General features: G+C 40.8%; 1 protein-coding gene across 6 annotated transcripts in view; it reads right to left on the reverse strand.

The window, feature by feature from the left end:
• DYM (dymeclin) overlaps positions 1 to 23,533 on the reverse strand; it is a 351,049-nt gene that overhangs the window by 197,174 nt on the left and 130,342 nt on the right. For all 6 annotated transcript variants that reach the window (XM_042910992.1, XM_042910997.1, XM_042910996.1 and 3 more), the window contains exons 9-11: positions 10,275 to 10,457; positions 5,009 to 5,187; positions 3,092 to 3,217 (exon numbers count right to left, since the gene is read on the reverse strand). In XM_042910992.1, coding sequence (XP_042766926.1) covers positions 3,092 to 3,217; positions 5,009 to 5,187; positions 10,275 to 10,457 — 488 coding nt within the window. The remainder of the gene's footprint in view (positions 1 to 3,091; positions 3,218 to 5,008; positions 5,188 to 10,274; positions 10,458 to 23,533) is intronic.

Here is a 23,533-nt window from a genome sequence, read left to right on the forward strand (position 1 = left end):
TTGTGAGCTTTGGTTACTTTTTTTCTGGGAGTGGAGGAAATTTGTCCATTTCATTTAATGCTTAAAGTTTGCAGCATAAAATACTCATAGTGCCCTCTGAACATTTTTTAAATATCTCTGGGGTATGTGTCCTAATCTCCTATACACTCCCAGTAATATATATTTGTAACTTTTTCTCTTCTTGATCATCTTTCTAGGGGGTTATCAATTTTATGAGTTTTCATATATTTTGCTTATAGGAAAAAAAGTAGAAAGATTTAAAATCAAAGATCTAAGCTTCTATCTAAAAAATCTTAAAAACAAAAAGCAAGTTCGTGGCTAGCAAGCTACAGCTAGTACAGATATAAAAAGGTAAGTGGACGGGTTGCTTCGGTGGCTCAGTCGGTTGAGCGTCCGACTTCGGCTCAGGTCATGATCTCACGGTCTGTGAGTTCGAGCCCTGCGTCGGGCTCTGTGCTGACAGCTCGGAGCCTGGAGACTGCCTCGGATTCTGTATGTCCCGTTCTCTCTGCCCCTCCCCCACTCACACTCTGTGTCTCTCTCAAAAATAAACATTAAAAAAGAATTTTTTTTAAATAAAAAGATTGTCTGGGGGCACCTGGGTGGCTCAGTCAGTTAAGGCCCAACTCTTGATCTCAGCTTGTGTCATGATCTCATGGTTCGTGCATTCGAGTCCCACGTCCGGCTCCGTGCTGACAGCTCAGAGCCTGGAGCCTGCTTCGGATTCTGTGCCTCCCTCTCTCTCTGCCCCAACCCGCTCGCATTCTGTCTCTCTCTCTCCCTCAAAAATAAATAAACATTAAAAAAAAATTCTTTTAAAAGGTAAGTGGAAAAAACAGTAATAAGAAAAAAGCAATAATAAGTAAAAAAAAATTATGAACAACTTTACAGGAATAAAATCAATCCCTTAGAAGAAATGTATAAATTCCTTGAAAGACACAAATAATCAGAGCTCAAAATTTAACCAAATACACTATATATAAAAACAGAGAATATATTATGGCCAAGTTTATCCAAGGAATGTAAGATTGATTTAATATTCAAAACTTAATCAGTATAATAAACTACATTAACAGACTAGAAAAAAATCCATGTGATTCAGAATATATAAAGAAAGCTTACAACTCAGTAATATGACAAAAAAAAATTTTATTTTTTTAAATGTTTATTTGTGAGGGGGGGGGGAGAGAGAGAGAGAGAGAGAGAGAGCAAGCATGCAAGGGCAGAGAGAGAAGACAGAGGATCTGAAGCAGACTCTGTGCTATCAGTGCAGAGCTCAACGCGGGGCTCAAACCCACAAACTGTGAGATCATGACCTGAGACAAAGTTGGACGTTTAACAGACTGAGCCACCCAGGTGCCCCCCCAAACCCAATTTTTTCAAAGGAAGTATCATTGGGGCACCTGCATGGCTCAGTCGGTGGAGCATGTGACTCCCGATCTCAGGGTTGGGAGTTCAAGCCCCATGTTGGGTGCAGAGATTATTTAAAAACACAATCTTTAAAAAAACAAACAGGGCACCTGGATGGCTCAGTGGGTTAAGCCTCGGACTTTGGCTCAGGTCATGATCTCGTGGTTCGTGGGTTCGAGCCCCACATCGGGCTCTGTGCTCACAGCTCAGAGCCTGGAGCCTGCTTCGGATTCTGTGTCTCCCTCTATCTCTCTGTCCTTCCCCCCACTCACACTGTCTCTCTCTCTCCCTCAAGAATAAACGAACATTAAAAAAAAATTTTTTTAATATGAAACAATTTCTCAGTCTTCTTTTTGTTCCTTATTCTTTTTTTCTTTTTCTTTTTTTTAATTTACATCCAAATTAGTTAGCATACAGTGCAACAAGGATTTCAGGAGGAGATTCCTTAGTGCCCCTTCCCCATTTAGCCCATCCCCCCTCCCACAACTCCTCCGGTAACCCTGTTTGTTCTCCATATTTAAGAGTCTCTTGTGTTTTGTCCCCCTCCCTGTTTTTATATTATTTTTGCTTCCCTTCCCTTATGTTCATTTGTTTTGTCTCTTAAAGTCCTCATATGAGTGAAGTCATATGATATTTGTCTTTCTCTGACTGATCCCTATTCTTTCACTTACTGTGTATACAAGGGGCTGACCTGTTTGACAATTTCTGTCACAACTAAAAACGGGAAATGAAACAAGAGGAAAAACGAACTCAGTGACAGCAAAAACATTGACTTCAATTACTAAAGAAACTGTTTTGAGAATTTTTTCTCCCTCAAATGTTTATTTTGAGGGAGAGAGAACACGACCAGAGGAGGGGCAGAGAGAAAAAGGGAGACAGAGGATCCCAAGCAGGCTACACACTGTCAGTGCAGAGCCTGATGCAGGGCTCAATACCACGGATCGTGAAATCATGACCTGAGCTGAAATCGAGAGTCGGACACTTAACCAACTGAGCCACACAGGCGTCCCAAGAAACCATTTTGAGAATTAAAATAAATTTTTTAAATATTTATTTTTGAAAGAAAGAGACACACACACATAGAGACAGACACAAAGCACAAGTGGGGGAGGGGCAGCGAGAGAAGGAGACACAGAATCTGAAACAGGTTCCAAGCTCTGAGCTGTCAACAAAGAGCCTGCCATGGGGCTTGAACCCACAAACTCTGAGATAATGACCTGAGCTGAAGTCGGACGCTTAACCGACTGAGCTACCCAGAAGCCCCTTAATTTTTGTTTTTAATGTTTATTTATTTTTTTTTGAGAGAGAGAAAGACAGATTGCAAGCTGGGGGTGGGGGGACAGAGAGAGGGAGAGACACGGAATCCGAAGCAGGCTCCAGGCTCTGAGCTGTCAGCACGGAGCCCAGTGTGGGGCTGGACCCCACAAACCACAAGATCATGGCCTGAGCCAAAGTCAGATGCCCAACTGAGCCACCCACATGCCCCAATTTTGAGAATTTTTAACAGGCTAATAGTCATTCATAAAAAAAGCACTTCATAAATCTGAAAAAAGACGATTTCTGAGGTTCTTGTGGAAACATCTACCAGAAGGAAAAGAAGGAAGAAATGCTAAAGCCGCAGGAAATCATGTGGAGGGACATGCCTATTCTGTAACTCTGACACCCTTAAGTAATAACTTACCACTTCGTGAATAGATCTATTAAAGCCATCATCTTCTGTAAGGATCAGCAATATTATAAGGGCCATGTACACATGGTGTGAATTTCTTTCTTCAACATGATACAGAATCTCAAGAATTGGTAAAACCTGTCAAATAAAAAATTTTAATTTACTATTCCAATTACTTTATTAGGAGACCAATGTTTTCAACCTTTATGCTTTTATTATATACTGTTTCATAGCTATAGGTTTCTTTAAAGGAAAAAGAAAACCACACAAACCAGCTTATGACTGAAAGTACTTTCTCTGTGTACACAGCTCAGATAGCAGGAGAGAAAACCTTCACCCTGCCACCACATAAAGACTGGGTCTGCAGAGACCATCTGGGCCAACATGTGGCACTGAGTACAGGGAGATCTGCCTCCAGCCTAGCAGGAGCTTATACACAGTAAGGTATTCTTAGAAACACTAATGTGTCAAACACTATCTTCTTCATAGGAAAGATTGTAGAATAAAAGAACGGTTAACAACAAAATCAAATCAGCACAGTAAATTTCCTACCAATAACACATTTTCTAATCATAGCCTCAATAAATATTATTGACGAAAGGCAAAGGACAGGTAAGGACATCAGTTGAGACATTATCAAAATAATCTATACAAGAAATTAAAAACAAAAGTAAATATATAACCCTCCACCCCCACTCCAAAAAAACCCAAAACAAAACCTTTTAAGTTTTTACTGGTGTTATGTCATCATATACAGGTGAGTATTCTTATGTACTAACATCCTTACCATGAACTTTCTAGAACAGATGGTGTCATGGGCTTTCTGCTTGTTGCCATCATTTCACTTAGGATACATCATGCTCAGAATTGTCTCCGCTTATTCCCACTCACCCATCAGTAAACAGGCCTTCGCTCCAAGTTTTTACTCCCATGAGCAGAACACTGTTACATCCAATTTTACTATGTAAAATAACCAATGTTTTCCACATACGGTGGGTGTGCAGACAGGTCTGTTCATCATGTGTTTGGTCTTTACCGTCACTTTGACACAGAACATACTCTTCAAATGAATTCTAATATTCCATGTTCTGCAGTATTTTCACGTTAACTCTGAAAAAATGGCCACCAAATCCCTGGTGACTCCTGTTACCAACTTGTAAAAACTGGTACAGGGGGAACGTTCCTGTTGCCACCAGCAAGCTGCTGGCTCTTGCAGGAATGTTCACAACTTTATTAATGAATAAATAGCCCACAGGTATCTCTATAGTATGCATTTCAAATATAATATTAACACCTTGGTGAGATAAGGTTTACTTGTCCAGTCATGGAAGCATTTTTGTTTACACGTTAGTTACAAACAGAAATCACTGATTCACTACAGGAGTTCTGCAGCCACATTTCAGTGCTCTCTGGCACAGGTACTTTAAACTCTATCCCTCTAGGAATTGAGTTCAGGCAGACCTCAAGTCTAAGCCTCATGAAGGGTCAGGACACGTGGGAAACCAATCCGGATCCTAGCCATGTCCACCAGGAACTTGCTGCAAACAGGACTAGCTACATGACCTCGGTAGGTGGACACTTAGCATTGGAAAGAACCACCAGGGTACAAATGTCTTGAGAATGGGAGGCGGTGCTTCTTGGAAGACTTGATGGGGCTGGATCCTGGGCAACGGGCAGCTGTGAAGGCCTGAAGTTCAGAGAAGCTGGTTGCGCTGCGGGGTCCTCGGGCGCTGTGAGCACACTGCCACGTGCACTGTCTCCTACACCGTAAAACTCCTACCCCCGCCTGTGTCTGCTGGCAGCTCCCCGTCAACCTGTCAACCCTCAGCTTTGCAATGAGGCAAACGTATCTACCCTCCTGGGAAAAGAATCTGCTCTTCAAAAGATTATACAATACAAAAAGGATGACGAGGGTAGCGTGATACTTACAAGATTTTCCATGTCTGTGCGAGCCAACATGTATGTTCTAACGTTACTATTCTGATGCAGCAACGTGTACAAGAGGAGAGTTGCTTGGTCGGACGTCTGCTGTTCACACAGAGCTGTGTACAAACTGTTGAAGTTAATCTGGAAAGCGTGTGGAATTGACGAGGGGAAAGGACTGCTATCTGGAATATAGAAATCACAAAATTATTGGAATATTACACTGGTATTTTCTGGACCATGCCTTATATAACTAATAAAAGCACGGTCAATGTACACAATTTGATTCCCATTAATTTTGTATGTTGCCACATTTCAGGTTCAAAATTTCTATTTCTATTTTAAATTGTATTTAAAGAACTAATTAAAGCATGGTGACTATGGTTGGTAACATCACTGCGTAATTGAAATTTGCTAAGAGAATAGGACTGAAATGTTCTCACCAGGGTGGGGAAAAACTGGGACAGTTTATTTCTCTGTACTATCCAAACCACAGCCTTCGAATGATTATAAATACATGTGCAAATACCACTTAACAGAGTGACAGTTTATATTTTAACAAGCCAAATATAAAAAAAAACAACTAAGTCACATACTTTGACTTCATTTACTATTTTTGTATTAATATAGCTAAATTAAACTGGCTATAAGAACATAAGCTTAAATAAACAGAGCTACGGGCCCAGCCCAAAGGCCCTTTAATAAATACAATTTAACCATGACATCTGAAATGTTCTGTTACCAAAATTAAATGACCACCAGTCCTAAATAAAGAATACCAAGACAAAGAATATAAAAGTTTCTATATAAAACAGAAAATCCTCTTGTAAGGGCTAAAAAGAAAAAAGGACTTCAAGCTAATCTTTTTCCAATGAATAACTACGGCTCAAGTACTCACCAATGTCACTAATCCATTTATGAAAAAAACAGCTAGGATAGCAACACATAATTTAATTACTTTTATTTTTTAATTGTTTTTTTTAAATTTATTTATTAAGCAAATAGTACGCCCAACATGGGGCTTGAACACAGGACCCAAGATCAAGAGCTGTGGGCTCCACCAGCCAGGTTCCCCTAGCCAGTTTTAAAGTACTATCAGCAAGTTCAGCACTAGCTTCTTAGAATATACTGAACCTCAGACAACTATCAGAACATGTACGTGATTTTGTAAATCCTTTTTTTCAAGTTTATTTATTTATTTTGAGAAAGAGAGAGCGAGAGAGTGTGTGAGTGCACACACGTGAGCAGATGAGGGGCAGAGAGAGGAGAGCAAATCCCAAGCAGGCTCCACACTCTCACCACAAAGCCCTACGTGGGACTCGAAACCCATGAACCGTGAGATCATGACCTGGGCTGAAACCAAGAGTTGGACGCTTAAGTGACTGAGCCACCCAGGCGCCCCTGTAGATCTTTTTTTAGAGTCACTAGCATGATGAAAGCCATAAATCCCAGCCCATGTGGGAAAATTCCTGATTCTGTAAACTGAGAGAGCAGAGCCCCCTTCCTACATGCGCTGGACTCTTGCTTAAACACCGAAGCCAGCAAAGTTAGCAAGTCAAAAAGGAGGTAGAGACGGGTCAACTGACTTAGAGAAAAGTATGATCCTATCAGATAAGAACACTGGAACATGACAGCACAACAAGGTGATTATTTTAATAATATCTTGGAAAGAACCAAGATGTTTTTTAAAGACACAAAAAATAAATAAAAGTAAAAATTTTTAAATTCCTGCGTTAGAATCTCCACAAGCTTCACTCTTACGGAAAAGAAAGGTGTACCAACACAACTTTGATAGCACAGTCCCGTACCTCTTGGAGCCTCCTTTCTTTTTTTTTTTTTTTTTTTTTTAACGTTTATTTATTTTTGAGACAGAGAGAGACACAGCATGAACGGGGGAGGGGCAGAGAGAGAGGGAGACACAGAATCGGAAGCAGGCTCCAGGCTCTGAGCCATCAGCCCAGAGCCCGACGCGGGGCTCGAACTCACGGACCGTGAGATCGTGACCTGAGCTGAAGTCGGACGCTTAACCGACTGCGCCACCCAGGCGCCCCGGAGCCTCCTTTCTAACCTGTACGTTGTGAGAATTATCTAAAAAGTGTCTGTAACTTTATTACAAAGTGCCCTCACTTTTCCTCCCACATTTAGCATATAGGTTAGTTTTCCAATCCTAACACTGTATTTTGGTCAGCTACGCAAATCACTGTTTTGTGTGACTTGTTTTTGCAAAGGATGGCAAAAGGAAGCGTTGCATATCATCTATGAGTATGCAAATGACGACAGCATCTACAGAACACTCAATGGAGGAAGATTCTAGACACACTATGCCTCTCTACAATGAAGCAAAGTAACATGTTTGCCAGGCTGATTTACACCTGACTGCAAATGGAGTATGTGTGATGTGTGTGTATCCATAACATTTATATATTACTAGCTAATAAGTGCTATGACCTAGCTATTATTTACAGATTTACATGTATTATCCCTTATTTAACGCATACAAGGATCATGTCATTATTCTGACCAACTTCACAAAGGATGTAATAGAGGCCTGGGGAGATGAACTTTTCCTAGAGCAGCCCCAAGTAAAACACGGATCACCCTCTGTTGTCACCACTGCATTATCCTGCTTCTTATAATTACAGCAATAATAGAATGACCCTGTACTATGATAAATACTTAATTTTTATAAAAACCCTGTGAGGTAGAAATTATAACCCCTGCTTTACAGATTAAAGACACTGGTATTCAAAGAATAAAAACTGGGGGCACTTGGGTGGCTCAGTCGGTTAAGCTTCTGACTCTTGATTTCAGCTCAGGTCATGATCTCGTGGTTCGTGGGTATGAGCCCCATGTCGGGCTCTACGCGGGTGGCATGGAGCCTGCTTGGGATTCTCTATTTCCCCCTCTCTCTTTCTCTCTCTCAGAACAAATAAATAAACTTAAATCATTAAAAAAGAGGGGAGCCTCGGTGGCTCAGTCAGCTGAGCATCCGACCGGCACAGGTCATGATCTCACAGTTTGTGGGTTGGAGCCCCGCATCCGGCTCTGTGCTGACCGCTTGCTCGGAGCCTGGAGCCTGCTTCAGATTCTGTGTCTCCTTCTCTCTCTACCCCCCCCTCCCACTCACGCTTTGTCTCACTCTGTTTCTGAAAAATAAATAAATGTAAAAAAAATTAAAAAGAAAAAAAAAGAAAAAGAATAAAAACTGGGATATGAACCCAAGGCAGTTTAACCCTAAAGTCATTGCTCAGAATCCCTGCACCCAACTGTCCACCAAAAAAGATGGCTACCCCAGAAAGGTTCAACCTTCAATAGCAACATCTGGCCTCAGCATCAAAAGTGACAATATGGGGGCGCCTGGGTGGCTCAGTCGGTTGAGCGTCCGACTTCAGCTCAGGTCACGATCTCGCAGTCCGCGAGTTCGAGCCCCGCGTCGGGCTCTGCACTGATGGCTCAGAGCCTGGAGCTTGCTTCCGATTCTGTGTCTCCCTCTCTCTCTGCCCCTCCCCCGTTCATGCTGTGTCTCTCTCTGTCTCAAAAATAAATAAACGTTAAAAAAAATAAAAAATAAAAAAAAAAAGTGACACTATATACTATAAACTGAGTATCTGGCTATGTTGCAAAAACTGAGCTAATCATTTTAAAACCTTACCTTGCTTGATGCTTATACAAATATTAGGGGACATTATTCCCATTTTAAAGACAAAGCCAGGGAGGCTTGAGGTTAAGCAAACTGTGAGAAGCTTCACAGCTCTGAAGTGACACAGTGTGGCATAAACTCTGTCTGCTTGACTCCAATACTTGCTTGCTTTTGTTTTCTTTTCAAATTTTTGTTTAATTATTTTTTAAATTTATTTTATTTATTTAAGCAATAGTGGCTTCAGGAGTAGAATTCTGTGATTCATCATTTACATATGCCCTCCTTAATGCCTGGGACCCATCTGGCCCATCCCCCCACCGACCTTCCTCCATCAACCCTCAGTTTGTTCTCTATCTTTAAGAATCTCTTATGATTTGTTTCCCTCTCTCTTTTTTCTCCCCCCGCCCCCCCCCCCCAACCAATATGTTCATCTGCTTTGCAAAACTTGTTTTCTTAACCAGTAAGCCACAATGTAATAATAATGGGAACAGAAAAGTACTATCAGATACATGACTTTTCACATTTTATCTATCAAATTGTTAGAGGTTACCTATCATTATTTCCCCCTACAAACAGTAATACCAGAGTTGGCAAAGGTACACCCAACTGGCACACTCATATACTGTCTATTAAGAAACGTGTATTAGAGGAGCCTGCATGGCTCAGTTGGTTAAGCCTCTGATTCTTGATTTCGGCTCAGGTCATGATCTCACAGGTTCATGAGATCGAGCCCCGTGTCAGGCTTCGTGCTGTCAGCATGGAGCCTGCTTGGGATTCTCTCTCTCCACTCTCTTTCTCTCTCTCAAAATAAATAAATAAACTTAAGAGAAAAAGAAGAAATGTGTATTAGAACTCTGGAAAGGAACATGGCAAAGCATGTCAGAAGCTTTAAAAATGTTCCCATCCAATAATTTCACTTCTTACCCATGTTAATTATACTAATGTCCAATACATCTTGAAAATCTAGCTACTGTATTAACCTGGCTTACAGAGTGTAATCTTTTGATTGGAGATTACTCTTTCAACACGGAACTATCTACCCATGCTCTACAGGGCAAGTTACAGACCACAGGCAAGCTCACCACCTATTTTGGAAATAAAGTTTTAATAGAAACCAGCGATGCTCACTTCCTTATTATCTATGCCTGCTTTTTGTGCTACCACAGCAGAGTTAAGAGATGGTAACAGACACCGCATAACCCTACAAAGGGGTCTGCATCTTTCCAGAAGAAGTTTATTAAGCTCTAATTTTTAGTTTTATAAAACTCTAACTGGAATACAGACTTTAAATGAAAACCTTCAAACAATCTATCACTCAGAGTTTTCCAGGTTAATTCCTATCCCTAACAGGTGGGACAGGAGGATCTAAATGAAGCATATTGCTGGCTTGGTTATTTCTGGACCAAAAAAAAAAAAAAAAATAGTTTTAAGTGGCTCTAAAGAACTACAGCTTTTACCTAAGATTTATTTGACCTTCCTAAGAATACAGACAGAAAAATCTAACTCTTTCTCATCTTTAACCAATATGAAAATACACAAATATTCATCTCCACAACTATAAAATGTAACATGGGTAAGCAAAACCCTCATTTGTCATTAGAAAGAATACTCAGAGAACAAAGTACCACAAACCTTGCGTATTCTTAAAGGACATAATGGCCTGTCTGTAGGGGTTTGGTGTATCTGCAGCGTCGGTCAGGTTGGCCAGCACCAGCAGAAGCAGGAGACTCTGGTTGGCCAGAGGAGAAGAAAGTTCTGGAGTGGCAGCTGCTTTGCTGCCCACACCGCCCAGTGTGAAGACCGTCCAGAGGCCAGCTTGAGAAAAAAAACACATAGTTAAGAAGTGCTGGGACTAGTGAGATGGAAATGCGTACTTCTGTATGATATTGTACACTTTTTCATATTTCAAACTTTGAAGAAACACTCTTTTCAGTTATTAAAGTAAAACAAATGTGGTACGTGAAAAGTCTCATATTGCCCAATGATATAAAATTCTTTAAGACCATCATTCCCCGCTCCTATAACCTACTTTTACTTCCCAGAGATAACCACTGCTGAACTTCTTAGGTCTTTCGAGATTTTCTTTACATATCAAAACATCTACAAAATTATAAGAAAACTTCAGGTGCAACTTTATACCAACAGATTTGAAAACCTAAGCAAAATGCTAAAATACCTAGGAAGATACAAAATACCAAAATTGGCCAAAGACAAAAGCCTGAATGAACAAACAATCTTAGAAGAGCAGAAAACGGAGTCCAAGAGCTAGCCCTAAAAACCAAATCCAGTCCTAACGTCACAAATAAGTCCACCAAGCCCTCCCAGCACAGACAATTCCCATGTTACATAAGCAGCTCCGAAGTACACAATAAGAGTCATATATACACAACTCATGTGACAAGACCAGAAAAATCTCCCTGCTACAGAAACTGGACAATGACAGTGTTTAAAACAAGAGGGAGAAATGAAAAGAGAGGTTTACAGACAGACTCAATCAAACAAAAGCAGATGAAATCTTACACAAAAATTCGTTAAAAGAACAAATGCAGCATGATCATGAAAGTTTTGTCTCTGAAATGCAAGAATTGTTCATCATTTTAGAAGTCTGTTAATTTGTAGGCAGGCACACTTCAGAGATACTGCAGGTTTGGTTCCGACTAGTATTGTGGTGAAGTGAATCAAATGAAGTTTTTGGTTTTCCACGGCATAGAAGAGTTATGTTTACAGGGGCGCCTGGGTGGCTCAGTCAGTTAAGCGTCCAACTTCGGCTCAGGTCATGATCTCACGGTCTGTGAGTTCGAGCCCCGCGTCGGGCTCTGTGCTGACAGCTCAGAGCCTGGAGCCTGTTTCGGATTCTGTGTCTCCCTCTCTCTCTGTCCCTCCCCTGTTCATGCTCTGTCTCTCTCTGTCTCAAAAATAAATAAACGTTAAAAAAAATTTAAAAAAAAAGAGTTATGTTTACACTATACTGTAGTGGATGAAGTGTGCAATACCATTATGTCTAAGAAAACCAACATATATACCTTAATTAAAAAATACTTTATTACTAAAAAATGCTAACCATCATCTGAGCTTTCTGCTAGCTGTAATCTCTGATCGCATTATCACCATGACAAATACATTAATGAAAAAGTTTGAAGACTTGTGAGAATTATCAAAATGTGACACAGAGACACAAAGTGAGCAAACGTGGCTGCAAAAATGGTGCTGAAAGACTTGCTCAATGCAAGGTTGCCACAAACCCTAAAACAAACAAACAATAAAAACTGCTGTATCTGCAAAGCACAGTAAAACACAGCACAATAAAATGAAGTATGCTTGTTACTCACTGTAAAAAGACGGAGGAAAAGATAATCTCGCCAATTTTTAAAATTAAATGTAAAACCCATTAAGAATTCTTACAAATTTGGGGCGCCTGGGTGGCTCAGTCAGTTCCGCATCCAACTTGGGCTCAGGTCATGATCTCACAGTTAGCGAGTTCGAGCCCTGCATTGGGCTCTGTGCTGGCAGCTCAGAACCTGGGGCTTGCTTCAGATTCTCTCTCTCTCTCTCTCTCTCTCTCTCGCTCTCTCTGTCCCCCTCCCCCACTCACGCTCTGTCTCTCAAAAATGAATAAAAGTTAAAAAAAAATTTTTTTTTAATTTGAAGAATTCTTACAAGCTAGAAAAGAAAAGTAACCTCTTTGGATTCTAACGTCCATCTAATCAGAAATCCACGGTGGTCAAACATTAGGAGAACACCCCTATGGATATCACCAACATCACCAATGAACTACAGGTGCTCCGAGCAAAAGTGTTAAGGCAAGGCGGGGGGCGGGGGGCGGGGCGAAATAAGTCAGAAAAAGACCTATCATATGATTTTACTCATATGTGGAATTTGAGAAACTTAACAGATGATCGTGGGGGAAGGGAGGGAAAAATAAGAAAGAAACAGAAAGGGAGGCAAACCATGACAGACTCGTAAACGCACACACAAAATTATTTGCAAGCAACCTGACTGTGCACTGTCCAATGGAGTAGCCACCAACCACTGTGGGTACCGGGCACTTGAAATGTGGTTCGTCCCAAACGCATCATGCTGTAAGTATAAAATGCTCAATTCTGAAGACTTAATACAAAAGTAAAATTTTTTTGCCAATTTTTAAATATTGATTACATGTTGAAATTATAATATTTTGGACATATTAAAGTGTATTGTTAAGATAAGCTTCGCCTGTTTGTTTTTACTTTTTCAATATGACTACCAGAAATTTTTAAATCACATATGTGGTTTGCATCTATGGCTCACATTTGTATCAGACACAGCTGCTGTAGAACGTCAAGAGAATCAACTGACACACTATCAGAATGAACAGATTTTGGTACAGTTCTAGAACTAAAAGAGTGACATATAAAAAATCAAAAACCTGCCTATACGTGAGCAACAAACAATTACAAAGTCCAATCACCACAGCAACAAACAGTCTTCAAGAATCAACAAAATCTTCAAACATCAACACAAAAGAGGGGCACCTGGGTGGCTCAGTTGAAGTGTCCAACTCTAACTCCAGTCATGATCTGCCGGTTCAAAAGTTAGAGCTCTGCATCAGTCTCTGTACTGATGGCTCAGAGCCTGAGGCCTGCTTCAGATTCTGTGTCTCCCTCTCTCTCTCTCTGCCCCTCCCCTGCTCGTGCTCTCTCAAAAATAAATAAACATTTAAAAATTTTTTTAAAAAGAATCAACAGAAATGTGTAATGCCTTCGGGCAGATAACCACAGACCTTGAGACTGAAGGCTGTATAAGATCTAAATTAATACAGAGGTACAGTAGATTTCTAGATTAAAAGGCAATACTGCAAAACTACCCGTAAATTAATCTAAACTTCAGGTTAATCACTATCAAAATATCAAGAGGAATTTGTGTAATATTTTGTAATACAGTGCAAAAGAAATATTGCTGAGGAGGAATGTTCCTGGTTAAACAGCAAAATTTTTATAAAGCTAAGGTCATTTAAAAGTGTGATACTGGCAGTAGACAAATTAGCTGGATGGACCAGAAATGAGTTCAAGTTCAGCAACAGAACCACATATCTTTGAGAATTAACCTTATGATACAGGTAGTATTCCAAATGAGTAAAGACAAAATTCTAGAAATGTCTTTGGGACAACAGAATTTAATCATTTTCCCAGTATTTAATTATAAAAGTACCTGTCTGAACCTTGAGTTCAGAAAGCCTTTCTATTATGCAAGAAACAAAATTCAAAAAGATACAAAGAACAGCAGCGCCTGGGTGGCTCAGTAGGTTAAGCATCCAACTCTTGATTTTGGCTCAGGTCATGATCTTACAGTACGTGAGGTAGAGCCCCGTGTGTCAGGCTCTGCACTTACAAAAATGCTGATTCGAAGGGGCACGTGCACCCCAATATTTATAGCAGTGCTATTAACAATACCCAAATCACAGAACGAGCCCAAATGTCCATCAACTTATGAATGGATTAAGAAGATGTAGTATATGTGTGTGTGTACACGTACGTACACACACACACACACACACACACACACACACACACACACTGGAATACTACTTGGTGATGAAAAAGAATGAAATCTCGCTATTTGCAACAACATGGATGGAACTGGAGGGTATTATATTAAGCGAAATAAGTCAGTCAGAAAAAGACCTATCGTATGATTTTACTCATATGTGGAATTTGAGAAACTTAACAGATGATCGTGGGGGAAGGGAAGGAAAATTAAGATAAAAACAGAAAGGGAGGCAAACCATAAGAGACTTTTAAACACAAAGAACTGAGGGTTGATGAGGGTGGGGAGTGGGGTAAACGGGTGATGGGCATTGAGGAGGGCACTTGTTGGGATGAGCACTGGGTGTTACATGTAAGTGATGAATCACTGGGTTTTACTCCTGAAGCCAAAACTACACTGCATGTTAAATACCTTGAGAAATAAATAAATAAATGTGCTGATGGCTCAGAGCCTGGAGCCTGCTTCAGACTTTGTGTCTCCTTCTCGCTCTGTTCCTCCCCTGCTCGTGCTCTCTCTCTCTCAAAAATAAAGATTAAAAAAATTTTTTTTTAAAAGCAAACAAAACAGACCACCAGAGACCTCATAGGCATACGATTATATAGAATATAGAAAAACCTTATCAATACATCATTAAGTGGAAATGCAAATCACAAAACATAATATATATACACAACATGCCCCACTTGTGTTTAAAAAATTATAAATGTACATCTTTCTGCATGTAAAAGCACCTACAGGTGCCTGGCAGGGTGCCCTTTTGACAGAAGTTATCTCTGATCATAGAGGAGCGTAGGAGTGAAGGTGGCCTGAAGGAGTTTCTTATTTCGTTCAGTTTATTCCCGACTCTTGTACGACGTGGACATATCAATATTCAAGCATAACTTTCAATTAAAAACATTATGAAAGAAGTGAAGGAAGGGAGAAAATTCCCGGTCACCAACCCCACAAGATATGAGGCAATATGCACCTGGGCTAGGGGATACAGCCTGATGATCTTTATTTTTAAAAAGCACCTCCTGACAGTTTTAGAGGGATAAACGCCAACACGTTAACACTGATCACATCTAGGATGGGGGTAATGGTCGTGATATTTTAGTCTTTGTACTCATCTAGGTTTTTATTTTGATTACCTGTTATAACGAGCAGATGACATTTTTAACGAACACCTCTGTTAAAGAAATTAAATGCTTTGGTAAAGAAATTTTAAATGGAAGGCAAATAAACAAAACTGGGAAATGTCACTTTCCCAGAACTAACACAGGTAGATACTTTTCACTTCCTTTTTATACACCGTCAACAGTTCAGTGTGACCATCTGTTCATTTCTAATATTTTACATTTTTGAGTAAACACACGATATAAAACTACCGCATGGATCCCTATCAGTATATCACTTCTTACATAATTGTGGTCCTGCAAATCTCAAACATTTTCTATGATTCACTGGAATGGCTTTTCTATTCCAGTGGGGGTATTCCTGCCCACGTTTTGGAGGTCCCCGAAGGAACATGCAGGGACGCTCAGCATGCACAGAACGCCCAGTATGAACCCCCAGTGCAGGCACAAGCAAACTTGAGGCCCAGGAAGAGAAATTATCCAAAGGATGTTTTTTTTAACGTAGGAAAGATCTTAAGATGATTGACAAAGACCGTAAAATTTCTGTTTAGCACTGTGCTCCCTGCTTTGCATTAGGAAAACTTAGATATTTGAATAAAAATTATCAACTAATAATTCATCATTACACATCACAAACTTAAACTGATTCAAAGCAATGTTCATGTGAACAGTTGCGGAATGTGAAACATTTCATAAGAGATTCAGAATCGTTTAAGAAAGCGCAACCAGCAGCCAAATATTATTTGCTTTGGGACTGATTTGTTGTTTATCTTAACATTATAAAAAGCTTCCAGTCACTTCCTTCCACTCAGAGTATATGCCCCGGGACCGTGTACCCCTGCCTCCACCGCTGTGTGTTCCAGGATCGCAAGCAAAGAAAAACACAATCAGGAAGTTCAATCTGCAAGAAAAATAATCACCGAGTGCTCTCCAAGGTAAAAGATAAGTGGGGTTTTTTGTTTTGTTTTTCTGTTTGTTTGTTTTGCAGATTCTCTTCACAGCTGCACATCTTTGTGACTAGAAGAAGTAAGAGCTGACCGCCCCTGGAACAAATTTCACAAACGTCTCACGGCACAACTCCACTCTCATTTTTTTGCCCCTTTCGGGTTTTCCCAAAGGGGGCTGAGAAGCTGCGTGCAACGTCAGACACACTAAGTTTTTATTAAGAAGCTAGTGCAGCCCCGCCTGCCCTCACCACACACATCCCTCCTCCCTGCCCTGGCAAATATCACTGCAGGGCGGCCTTTCCTTATAGGGAGAAGGGAGGCTGCCTGCCACTGCCTACATTGTAGTTTAAACTGGCCCATGATGTTGGACCAGAATTCTTCCAAAAGTTCATTGCTTTTTGCTGATCCAAGTCTCTGATCTGTGACCCAAGAATCTTAGTGGAATTGCATTTTCCTGTTGGCAAACAAAATCTCTCTCCACCAGAAAAATAAGGGAAAGTTACAGTATGTTTCCTTCTGTTCTAAAAAAGCAAATTAAGGATGGTCTCCCAAGTTTTTTAATTGTATCCCTCACTCAGGTCTTCCAAAGAAACTCTTAAAATAAGATGTATCTAACTAAAACTAGTAAGCACGGAAATAAACTAAAAGAACAAATCTGGTGTTGATGATTCAATCTTTTAAAAGTATGGACTCAAGATTATTTATCTGTTAACAATAAAAATGTGAGGGAGGGGACAGATTTCATTACCAATATAACTGGTAGGACAAAATTGTTGACTTTTTAAAGCTGAACTGAGTGTAAAAAATTAGATGTATGCCTCAGGTGTTATCGATGCTAAGAGAGCATCACTGCGTCCTGCTCGGTGAGAGCCATTCTCTCCCACCGGGCACACAAACTAAAGTGGTTTCCCATAAGCCCTTCCACGCTGAGCCCTTGGTTTTGCTAAAGTGTTACACAGAGAGGCAAAAGTTGAAAATGCGTTAAAATTCTGGCAAAGGGAGCAAAATGACTAGAATGGAAGAGATGTTACTATTCACAAAACACCTGTTCACTTGCGATCATTACTTGATCAGGAAGCCATGTTTTAAGCATTTTATATTTAAAAAAAAAAAACCCCACTAGTTTCTTTCTTAAACACGGGCATTCGGTGTGCCTTAAAAAAATGGCTGAGTAGGGGTGCCTGGGTGGCTCAGTCGGTTGAGCATCCAGCTCTCGATTGTGGCTCAGGTCATGATCTCACAGTTCGTGGGATTGAGCCCCTCTGCGCTCCATGCTGACACAGTGGAGCCTGCTTGGAATTCTCTCTCCTTCTCTCTCTGCTCCTCCCCTGCTCGTGCTCTGTCTCTCTCTCAAAAATAAACAAACATGAAAAAAAAAATTTTTTTTAACTGGCTGAATATGTTGGGTCATTATCACATTATAATTTTTTTTAATTTAAAATAATGGTAAATAGGCTCCAGATGAGCACTTTCGGCAGAATGTCTGATTTTCATGAACGGATTATGGATGCAAAGTGGTGGAGGTCTGCCTCACAGAACTATAGTGGGGGGCCAGTTGTTGGGGGTCCAACTACAAAGTCTCGACCTTGATGGAAATGCTCAATATCTTAATGACGGTGGTTTTGGCATAACTGCACATAATTGCTAAAATGAAACTAGACACAGCAAAAGCAACTTTTACTGTATATAAATTATATCTCAATAAACTTGACTCCACCTTACCCTCTCCAAAAACATGTCGGCACGGATGCGGAGCAAGTAGAACTCTCATTTACTCTAGTGAGACTGCAAACTGGTGCAAATAATTTGGAAAACAGTTTACTTGTAACCAATATAAGTGAATGAGGCACAACTAGAACCCAGCGATTCCACTAATTATTTTTTTAGTGGACCAACAAAATGTTTACATGGGTGCACAGACAGGTACACGAATGTACACAGCATTGTCTTAATGGCCAAAAGTTGGAAATATCAAATGCATATTACAGTAGAATGGGTAAATGTGAGATAGTCTTAAAATGGAATACTACATAATAAAAATGAACAAACTATGTGTCATGCAAAACCACAGATCAATTTTACAAATAAGCAAAAGAAGGAAGACACAAAAGAATACATAGCATGTGATCCCATTTATATACATTTCAAAGCCAGACGAAAAACTACAGCCCTAGATGTTGGGATAGTGGTTTCCTTTGCAGTTGGGAGGGGAGAGAGGTCAGGTGAGTGTGTGAGAGGAGTTTTGGGGGGCTAGAATTACTTGATCTGACTGACCAGCAGTTACATACATGTCCATTCACTCTATCATAATGAATTGAACTACACTTCATCTGTGTATTTTTCTGTATGTTACCACTAAGAAAAAAAATGTTAACTACTACAAAAAAAACAAAACAAAACAAAGTATGCATCCTTTTTTGTAAGATGATGATGGTAAGTATATCCCACAGTGCTCAAAGTGGTTGTCTTTGTTTACTGGAACTGAAAGTGATTTGTTTTCCTCATTAGAATGCTTTGATTTCTGGGGCGCCTGGATGGCTCAGTCGGTTAAGCATCCGACTTCAGCTCAGGTCACGATCTCGCGGTCCGTGAGTTCGAGCCCCGTGTCAGGCTCTGGGCTGATGGCTCAGAGCCTGGAGCCTGCTTCCGATTCTGTGTCTCCCTCTCTCTCTGACCCTCCCCTGTTCATGCTCTGTCTCTCTCTGTCCCAAAAATAAATAAACGTTAAAAAAAAAAAATTTTTTTAAATAAAAAAAAGAATGCTTTGATTTCTAAACTGAGCATGTAGTGAAAGAAATCCTAAAATCCGCAAAAAGTTCATGGGGTATCCTTACAACAATACTTCTTAAAAGAAATATATTAAAATATTGGATTAATGAGGAAAAAATCATACTTGATGTTCTATCTTTATTAAAGGGCATAGTCGTCAAGCGTCTATCTCTGTAACCAAATTTATGTTAAGAAAACATGATCCCTAGCAATTATTTTTTCATTTTCAAATGAACATAAAAGAGCAACATACTTAATCTTGAACTACATCCAGTCATACTATAATACTAGGTGATGGGGAGGGGGGTCACTAATAGCTTCGTTTTTTTACATGTGTTTACATTTAAAGCCCTCTTAAAATATCTGGTCACTGCTAGTTCCTAAAACAATTTTGAGTCAAATTCAGTTTTCCTAAGACAAAACAACATGATATTACTACCCCATCCTGTATCCCAGAAGGAATACTTTGACCATCACAAAAAGAAAGAGAGAGAGAGAGAGAGAGAGAGAGAGAGAGAGAGAGAGAGAGACAGAATCCCAAGCAGGCTCTGTGCTGTCAGCGCAAAGCCCAATGCAGGGCTCGATCCCATCAGCCACGAGATCATGACCTGAGCCGAAATCAAGAGTCAGACACTTAAATGACTGAGCCACCCAAGCGCCTCAAATTTACTTTTTATGTAAAAATATTCATATGAAATTCTTTACCTTCTCCAAATAAAAATCAAGGTTAAAGTCTGAATTATGCATGAGATTTTGTCAGAAACTACCTAGATTAACTGTAGGATCAATCCTCAAAAAACACAGGAAATAAACAGTATCAGTAACCAAAGCGAATCCATTTGGAATCTACCAATAAGTTTCTACCCAGTAAAATCTTAGACTGATTACCCACATTAGCATTCAGCTTCCACTTGTGAAGGAGTAAATATAAATCAAATAAGTGCAGATGTAATAAACAATATAGATTTATTCCTACCTTCGGTAGCCACCATTTTTTCCATGTAGGTCTCCAAGTGTTACTTTTCTGGGAATTATAAACTGAGAATCTGTTACTACTCCCTGGTTGAAAATGACATTGATGGGAAGACGGAAGGAGTTTCTTCTCAAAATTCTGATCATTTCAATTTTAAAATGAATTTTTAGGGGCACCTGGGTGGCTCAGTCGGTTAGATGCCTGACTTCGGCTCAGGTCATGATCTCATGGCTCGTGAGTTCGAACCCCATTTCGGGCTCTGTGCTGACAGCTCAGAGCCTGGAGCCTGCTTCACATGCTGTGTCTCCCCCTCTCTCTGCCCATCTCCCGCTCACACACTCTCTCTCTCTCCCTCTTTCTCATATAAAAACATTTAAAAAATTTAAAAACTAAAATGAATTTTTAAACGCCTTAAAGACATCTACCATCAAAGAATAGGATGGGAACTTGGAAGGCACTAGGAAACTAGAATCTTTAAAATGAGGACATCCATCCATAAATATTTGAAATATTAAATTCATTTAATTAACGAATCCAATAGGTTCCCAAGATGTAAATGCTTAGCAAGGGGCATCTGGGTGGCTCAGTCGGTTAAGCATTCAACTTCGGCTCAGGTCATGATCTTGCAGTTCGTGGGTTTGAGCCCCATGTCGGGCTCTGTGCTGACAGCTTGGAGCCTGGAGCCTGCTTCGGATTCTGTGTCTCCCTCTCTCTCTGCCCCTCCCCCACTCACACTCTGTCTCTCTCTGCTTTTCAAAAATGAATAAATGTTAAAAAAAAATAAATTAAAAAGTAAAATGGCTATAAATATCTACGGTTCCTTGAGATATTATATAATGACACTGTGAAACCATCGCGATTAGCAAGACATTGAAACACTCATCAGGATGATTATTAATAATAATTTCTGTAATATCAAAAAGATTTTCTTCTTATTAATAAACACAATTTTAAATATGTTAAAAAAATTTTTAATTGTATTCTTTGGAAGATGTCAATTTATAGATGTCTTATAATGTACATGACACATTAGTTTAACAATGCACTATATAATTTATGAATCAATTCACTTAAATTAGGGGGCTGCTATAAAAGGTTATATCAATGGGGTGGATGATCAATAATGTTTGAAGACTACCACACTCCAGAAAGTGTTGAAGGCGGGGGAAAACAGAAGACAAGGAATCTAAAGAGGAAGAAAAAAGCAGTTTCTGCCATTTAATGACGATCTCTACTAATTACCACATTAAAACAAAACCAAGCATTATTATCATTCACCCAATTTTACAGGCAGATTAAACTCAGAGAGCCTCAGTTCCTTAGTACCCAAGTTGCTCTCGGTCTAAAGCAAATACTCTCACCCACTGCCCTCACTGCGTCTCTGGCTCCCAAACAATAAAGGCAGCCCCTGGTCTTAGCCGTGAATTACAAACTGAAATCCTACCGTAGATCAGGTCTCCTGTACCTGGGATATAACAGGCCTAAATTCGATCGATTTGCTACCAGGAACAGCATTCTGTGCTTCACAAATGAGTCTGTACCCCAATTATCTCACCCCACTTCTCTATCACTTGAAAAGTGAGTCATTTTTTGTTTTTGCATGGATTGGGTTTTTTTGTTGTTGTTCTTCAACCTTCTGCTTCTGTTCATCTTGGTAATGCATGTGTATTTTCTTGATTTCCCCCTAAGGAACCATCATCTCTCCTAGGCATTTTGCCCCTTTCTTATGGTGAATAAACATTTACCAAATTATCCTTTTTTTTTTTTTAACGTTTATTTTTGAGAGAAAGAGAAAGAGGGAGAGAGCACAAGCAGGGGAGGGGCAGAGAGAGAGGGAAACACAGAATCCAAAGCAGGCTCCAGGCTCCGAGCTGTCAGCATAGAGCCTGATGCGGGGCTCGAACTCGAGAACAGCAAGATCATGACCTGAGTCGAAGTCGGACGCTTAACTGACCGAGCCACCCAGGCGCCCCTTTCCAAATTCTCTAACAAGTGTGCCCAGCTCCTTCAATGAATAAATTGATGGCACTACATTCAGGGTGCCCGCAACACTGAGAGAGGAGACGGGCAGGAATGTCATTTTATTTATTTATTTTTTTTTTATTTAAAAAAAATTTTTTTTTAACGTTTATTTATTTTTGAGAGAGAGAGAGACAGAGCATGAACGGGGGAGGCCAGAGAGAGGGAGACACAGAATCTGAAACAGGCTCCAGGCTCTGAGCTGTCAGCACAGAGCCCGACGCGGAGCTCGAACTCACGGACCGCGAGATCATGACCTGAGCCGAAGTCGGACGCTTAACCGACTGAGCCACCCAGGCGCCCCTAGGAATGTCATTTTAACACCGTGTAGTAAGAGTGTTACACGGTCGCGTGGGAAGAAAGCGCTCACTCTGCCAGAGCGTTCCCAGGAGAGCCTCCCAAAGCTGCTTCCTGTGACCTGGGGCGTGCAGGTGAGTGACAGATCTGCATGCAGGTGGAGAGAGAGAAGGCATCTTCAGTGCATGGAACGCTATCACACAAAGCTGGTCAAGCACGGCCCTTCTGTGTTCCTAGCGCTTCCGTCGGCAATGAGGAGTGAGATAAGGCTGGAAAGAGAGGACAGGCTACGAGGGCGGGGGCCACAGGACAGCGTTTCTCCAGGAATGCTCGACCCATTGCCCGATTCTGAAGGGCCCCAGGCAGGCCAAGAATTCAAGTCTTTTCTGATGTTCACACAAAAGAATGACAATTATCCCATATTCATTTTCAGGTGTACCTACGGTTAATACTGACCCATTACGAATGTACTAAATCAGTTATGGGATCCGTAATTGGCTTTCATAAACTAGAAAAAGGATCACCAGAGCTTACAGGAAATCCTAAGTCTTCTTTCCAGTAGCTGCTATGCAATGCCTGTTTGTGCTACCAAGCTCCTTATGCCCGGACAAGCGATGTGCACCCAGGCACGCACGACAGGCGTTTGGCATTCCTGCGCTCCCCGTTTTGTTTTGAATTGGTCATGGTCTTAAGTGATGCACTTTAACCTTTCTGAGTTATAAATTTGTTACATTGGCTTCCAAATGACCAATTAAGATGGTTGTGGGCTCTCTGGTTAACCTTCCAGAGCACAGTGACGCACAACTGGGAAGACCACCCCGCCACCAAGGCACGCTTCCCCGCGCCGGGCCACAGCCACCCAGCAGGATGCAACGGAGGCTCACGGAGCTCTGAGTCCCTCAGATAAGACACTTCCTTCCGGGGCCGTGAGGCCAAAGCCTCACCAGGACAAACCGTCAAAAGCCACAACTGGAACTGATCACCCACCTTCCCCTAAAAGCTCGTCAGGATGAACTGCATTATGCCCTGCGTCCCTGTTTACCCAGAGCAGCAAAAAGGTCTGAAGTTCTATCACACCTGGGCTCCTCGCCATATGGTTCGGCACGTCACTTAAATAGCTCTCGCCATCCGGATCCTTCTACTAGCCCTCTGGAACCCAGGTCTTTTGGTGGGGGAGGGGGGGAAACCCTCTACGCTTTCAAGTTCAATCTCTCTGAATGCCTCAGATATCACAGAAACCTGGGTGTC

The sequence above is a fragment of the Panthera leo genome, chromosome D3, assembly GCF_018350215.1.
Source record: "Panthera leo isolate Ple1 chromosome D3, P.leo_Ple1_pat1.1, whole genome shotgun sequence".
In the NCBI taxonomy this organism is placed as follows: Eukaryota; Metazoa; Chordata; class Mammalia; order Carnivora; family Felidae; genus Panthera; species Panthera leo.